Source organism: Zeus faber (genome assembly GCF_960531495.2).
Source record: "Zeus faber genome assembly, chromosome: 12".
NCBI classification, from domain to species: domain Eukaryota; kingdom Metazoa; phylum Chordata; class Actinopteri; order Zeiformes; family Zeidae; genus Zeus; species Zeus faber.
This window is the reverse complement of record NC_137196.1, coordinates 19,307,272-19,313,447: the sequence shown is the minus strand read 5'-3', so window position 1 is coordinate 19,313,447 and position 6,176 is coordinate 19,307,272. Positions and strand designations below refer to the sequence as shown.

At 44.3% G+C, this 6,176-nt stretch overlaps 1 protein-coding gene across 2 annotated transcripts in view; it reads right to left on the bottom strand.

Moving 5' to 3' along the window:
* Nucleotides 1–1,045: 1,045 nt before the first annotated feature.
* Nucleotides 1,046–6,176, bottom strand: part of LOC307237993 (tropomyosin alpha-3 chain-like) — a 9,380-nt gene continuing 4,249 nt past the window's right edge. The window contains exons 3-9 of one of the 2 annotated variants that reach the window (XM_080010824.1): nt 4,703–4,836; nt 3,945–4,062; nt 3,708–3,778; nt 3,522–3,597; nt 2,323–2,385; nt 2,144–2,213; nt 1,046–1,424 (exon numbers count right to left, since the gene is read on the bottom strand). In XM_080010824.1, coding sequence (XP_079866950.1) covers nt 1,342–1,424; nt 2,144–2,213; nt 2,323–2,385; nt 3,522–3,597; nt 3,708–3,778; nt 3,945–4,062; nt 4,703–4,836 — 615 coding nt within the window. In that variant the 3' untranslated portion in view covers nt 1,046–1,341. Of the gene's footprint in view, nt 1,425–1,693; nt 1,922–2,143; nt 2,214–2,322; nt 2,386–3,521; nt 3,598–3,707; nt 3,779–3,944; nt 4,063–4,702; nt 4,837–6,176 lie in introns of those variants that run through there. The other variant, XM_080010825.1, reaches the window with a different exon arrangement.

The following is a 6,176-nucleotide window of genomic DNA, read 5'->3' as shown; positions in this document are numbered from 1 at the left end:
GTATTAAGGGGCCCAAAGTGTGCAGAGTAAAAATGCAAATGCAAATTACACCACCGCTACCAGCCTGGAATGTTGACAAAACAGGTTTGGTCCAGGTTGTGCTGGCTCAGGTGTTTTTTTTCCACACCATTCTGAATAAATTCCAGAGACTGTTGTGCGTGAAGATCCCAGGTGATCAGCAGTTACAGAAATACTCAAACCAGCCCGCCTGGCACCACTGTCATGCCACGGTCTAAAACACTGAGATCACATTTTACCCTGTCCATCACCATTGCAAACAAGAAAGGGCTCAGAGCTGATCCTTGATGCAATCCCACCTCCACTTTGAATGCCTTCGTCACGCCTACTGCACACCTTACTACTGTCTGACTGCTCTAATACATATCCTGTACCACTCTTACGTACTTCTCTGCCACTCCTGACTTCCTCATGCAATACCACACTTCCTCTCTCGGCACCTTATCATATGCTTTCTCTAAATCCACAAAGACGCAGTGCAACTCCCTCTGGCCTTCCCTGTACTTTTCCATCAGCATTCTTAAAGCAAACATTGCATCTGTAGTACTCGTTCCTGGCATGAAACCATACTGCTGCTCGCTGATCCCCACCTCTCCTCTTAACCTAGCCTCCACTACCCTTCCCCATAGCTTCATGCTGTGGCTGATCAACTTTATTCCCCTGTAGTTACCACAGCTCTGTACGTCTCCATTATTCTTGAAGATGGGTACCAGTGCACTTCTTCCCCACTCCTCCGGCATCCTCTCCCTTTCAAGGATAGTGTTAAACAGTGTCGTTAGGATAGATTTCCATGCTTCCAGGTATGTTATCTGGGCCAACTCCTTTCCATTCTTCGTCTTTTACGCTGTTCTCACCTCATCTTTGCTAATTTGCTGCACTTCTTGATCCACTATCCCCACATCATCCCCTCTTCTCTCCCTCTCATTTTCTTCATTTATCAACTCCTCAAAGTACTCCTTCCACCTCCATTCAATTAATTGATACTATTGCACTTAGACAATAAAAACAGACACTGTTCACGCACAAAAACAGAATACGTTTCGTTGTTTTTATTTGTGCATAGTTTTGGTTGCAATACAATGGTCTGGCACCGGAACTGAATCTCCTTCCTTGGTTTGACCGAAATCTTTTCAAAACATAAATATAGAAAAAGGGAATTATGTCACTTTCCGACACCAAAAAAAAAGAAGAAAAAGAGGTGAAAACCCAATTACAGGAAAAAAATATTTGGAAAGTAGAAAACCTTTTTTTTTTCAATGACACTTGTGATAATCTTGGGTCTGTTTGGCTTTTCTTCTGTTTCTTCGGGATTTTCTCTGCATTTTACAAACTATTCAACTCCTGCAATGTCTGGTCCAGGACCTGATGTATCCCCAGGTTTTCCTCTTTGGCGGTCGACAGGTCTTCTGAAAAGATTTCAGTCAAAAAAAAAACACAACGCTGAAGAACATAAACGGATTAAAAACATCAATGATCCTTTAGATCGACCGAATTGACCCTTTACTCTCGAGTCATTTCAGCAAAATCCTTTTGCACATTCAAGGCGATGTCTTTTGATATTATTTCAAAGACCCGACATTAATTCCGATTACTTTGAGAAAAGAAAGACACACGGAAAGATAAAGAGAGGTAGAATTCCGGCAGAATTGAGGATCGAAAGGACAGAAGACAGGGGTAAAATAGAAATATCATCTTTATTGAACTTCACAGGAGAGGAGGAGGCAGGGGCAGCGCAGCGAGCGAGAGAGGGGAGGAGGGAAAGGGGAGAAGTGAAAAGAGGTGAAATATTTCCGAAAAACGGCGGGCCGCCCGCGACGCCTCTAGAGGGTGTTCATATCGTTCAGGGCGTGGTCCAGCTCCTCGCTGATGGCCTTGAACTTCAGCTTCTGGGTGTACAGCTCGTCTGGAGGTCAGCGGTGGCAGGGTTTCGGGAGAGGACAGGAGGAAGCAAATGACGGGAGGAGGAGAAAGAGAGAGAGAGAGAGGGAGACGGACGGAGGGAGGAGGAAAGTTAAGAACGGCGGAAAAGATCGACAGGCAAGGGTTTAAAGATTTTTTGGAAAAAAAGTGCAGCAAGAGGAGCGACGCCACGGCAAAGGAGACGGTGAAACCCGGAGGAACGCACCTTCGAGATCGTCGATGGTCTTTTCCAGTTTAGCCACGGTACGCTCCCCAAACTCTGCACGGGTCTCAGCCTGAGGGAGGAAAAGAGACGGATGTCAAGGAAAATGTAGCCTCACCTTCAAAAATAATAATATATACATATATATATATATACATTTTTTAAACACTAGCTTCGCTTACCTCTTTAAGTTTGTCATTCAGCACTTTAATCTCTTCCTCGTATTTGTCTTCTTTTACAGAATACTAAAGTAAAAAAAAAAAAACAACAAAAAAAGAAAATCAGCAGAAATCTTGATTATTTGGTCGTGATATCTTTGAGTGATACGGTCAGAATTTAACGAGGAAACAGGTGATTTGGGAGCATTGAGATGGAGATGTACCTATTCTGAGCACACAAAAAAAACAACAAAAAAAAAAAAAAACATGTTGAAGGGGTCTTTTTCCCCCAAAAAACTTTTCATGGACCCCCTTGGCTAAGTGCCGCGGACCCACTTTGAGAATCGAGAATTCTCAACAATTTGAGAATGCATTTAATTGGTCAGAGAACACCGTTAACCTTTCACCCCCGCAAAGGACTCCATACAGGTTAGATTTGCTCAAAAACCACAGGAGTTTCTAGGGCTGTCACAGTAATGTGGAAATCGCGATTCAATTGTTAATCGCAAATAATTATGATTAACGATTTAATTGTCATCTGTTTTCTATTCTTTATGGATTATTATTTCTTCGTTATTTTATTGTATTTTATATTTTATTAGTCTGCATTTTTTTAAGACTTTGAAGCCTTTTTTTTAATGCAAATTTTCTGTAAAGAAACACACCAGAACAAATTCCTTCCTAGTATACAATAATAATAATGTACACTTTATTAATTTCTGTGAGGATGTTGGTTCACTGCATTTACACATCCTAGTATCTGACACGTCTTGGGTAAGGTGTCTTGCTCGAGGACACTTCAGCATGCTACCAGCTGGGAAAAAAAACAGCAATCTTCGGATCACTGGATGACTCTACCGCCTGAGCTACTGCCCTCTGACCTGCCCGCCCCCAATTCATAAACATGCAAATGTACCTGGCGGAATAAACTCATTCTGACTCTGATGTCCATTTCATGCAATTATGAAAGTGTAATAATAGGCATTCCACTTGGGAAGAAAATACAGGAATATTCAAACACAAAAATGTGATTAAATTAATGCATTTAAATCACTTTCTATTCTGTTTAATATGTTTAAAGTTGGCTCCAAATTCCCCATGATCGCGGAATTTAACGATAACGATGAATGCGATTATGTGATAATTACGACAGCCCTCGACGTTTCACTCCCCGCTCTTCATCCACTCCTCAACCCCCATTTCAACAGACAACAACCACTCGCCTTGTCGGACTGAGCCTCCAGGGACTTCAAGTTGTTGGTGACATTTTTCAGCTCCTCCTCCAGATCACCACACTTGCTGCGTGAATAGGGGGGGGGGGGGGGTTATCAGTTTTGACCGACACCATCGCCCAAAAAACATAAACAAAAGTGTGAGTCGAGTGGTTTTTTGTTTTTTTCCCCACTCACAGTTCCGCAATTTCGGCCCGCTCCTCGGCTCGTTCCAGCTCTCCCTCGAGAATTACAAGTTTCCGGGCGACCTAAAACAGCAACAAACCAAAGAGAGAGACACGGAAAAGGAAAAGGTAATCAGGATTTCAAAATGTCATCCCCTCATTCACTCATCGGGAATCTCAGAGTGGCATTATAATATATAATCATATATATAATAATATACACTGTATAATAAAAATGAGGGTATGGCACCTCCTCGTATTTGCGGTCGGCCTCCTCCGCGATGTGCTTGGCTTCTTTCAGCTGCATCTCCTGGATCTCCATCTTCTCCTCGTCCTTCATGGCCCTGTTCTCGATCACCTTCATTCCCCTGGGGAGGAGGCGCGGCGTGAGTGAGACGGCGCTCGCAGAGGAGTCGTGCGCACAGCGCCCCATGTCAAAGCGGTGCCGTTTGGCCTTCTGTCGCGAAATCCGCACCCTCGTGAAAACCTGTCCCGACACATCTGCTTTTGGCAAAATTTAACAGAAACGAAACAAAAAGAAAAAACGGAAAAAAAAAAAACCAAAAAAACTACAAATGATTTAGGTCGGCTTCACACCGAAAGAGACAAACAACAAGAACAAACCGGAAATCCGTTCATTCCGCACGCGAAAAGCGGAGCACGTCCGATTGAGGCTCCGGGATGTGTTCGAGACTTCCGCAAATGTTTGACGTCGCCATATTCACCATGAATAAATCTATTTTTTATTTTAGTGAATTGTGTACTGTGTGTACGGTTGGCTCTCATATATATAAATCACATATTTTGGGACGTGAAACCCGGATGCAGATCATGCGACGGCCACTTGGGGGAGAATCCAGCTGTCGGATAGGATTACGTGATGTTTTTTTAATCGCTGCTATTGAGAATAAAAAGCAACGATCAGCCTTATGACGAGAGGTCCGTTTGGAAGCATAAAAACCACGCCCCACGGCAGCAACGCCGGCTTTTCTCCGCGTTCATTTCCACCTTTCACTCTCGTCGGCGGTCTTCTCGGCCTCCTCCAGCTTCTGCAGCGCCGTGGCCAGTCTCTCCTGCGCCCGGTCCAGCTCCTCCTCCACCAGCTGGATCCTGCGGTTCAGAGACGCCACATCGCCTTCCGCCTGGGAGCACAGAGGGGTCAGAGGTCAGCCCTAAACGTTTGTTGCTGCCAAGAAAAAAAAAACAACAAGCTGTCTCTGTGTGGGGGGTTTTTCTTTTTCTTTTTCTTTCCTTCTTCTTCTTCTTTTTCATCGGGGGCGGGGACAAAGCGTTATATACCACACTAATGAACCCAAAGACTCTGAAGTTTGTAAAATGCACGACTCAAGAGGTGCCATCGCGACGCACAGCTTCCCTGCAAATGCGAGGCCAAGGCGGTCAGTGTTGTGGATTAAGGCGGTCATTCGTAAGATTATTTCGCGACCAGAGAAAATCTGCGTGAAACTTTTTTCGTGTGTTAGCGCCAAGCGTTCGCTCCTCTATACACTGTCCCTACTATTGGTGGCGGGGTCCGCCTTTCCCAGCAAGAACAAAAAAAACAAATTCAAATTTCATTTAAATAATAATGATTTATTTCATAATAATAATAATAATAATAATAATAATGAATATTATATTTGTATGATTACAATTATAATTATTATAGAACTGTCTGACCTATATAATTCCATTACAAATACATTAGTCATTTTAAAGCTGCTTCCTGTGGGACCACAGCACACGCACAGCAGCTCCTCTTCCTGTTTGAAGGAGGGGAGCGGAGCGCCCCTTCAAAGTTCACAAACTCGGCTGAATCGAGGCCTGTTCGGTGACAAATAAGGGCTTACGCACGGACATTAATGAGGATAAAAACCAAAGTGATCGAAAACACACACGAGCGATCGACCTGGACATTTCAGCCTCAGCGGTGAAAGGTTCGACTCCCTTTTGCAGATTCGATTCGAGACGAGTGACTCGGCGAGGAGATTCGTTCGGTTTTCCGACTCTTTTGTTCCGCGGATTCGGGCGGTGTGCTGGTTCGGCGAGCGAGGGCGGAGGGTCGGGAGAACGCAGAGCGTGGATCCCACCGAGTTCCGAAAAAAAACCAAAACCAGTCATTTGACCCAATTCCCCCCAAACAACAAAGGTCTATCACAAAAAGAATCGACTTCTGCCGAAAACGACTTATTTGGACGGAATGTGAAAGTGTAAACCAGTCACACTCACCATGAAGTACGCCACATGACTTGACCTTGTTATTTTTGCCGTGGCATTCAATTTAGTCCGCGATGATTATTTTGTGTTTGAGTCAAAGACAAACAAACAAACAAACAAACAAATAACTCCTTCGCCGGAATGACTCCAGACGCCCGAGTCGTTTCGAAGATCCGTTCGCTACGAACGGACCGTTCGGGCGTCTTGCACCGCTGCCCAACCCGTCCATTACACAACTACCAGGTGTTTTCCCCGCAAGAATTCCACT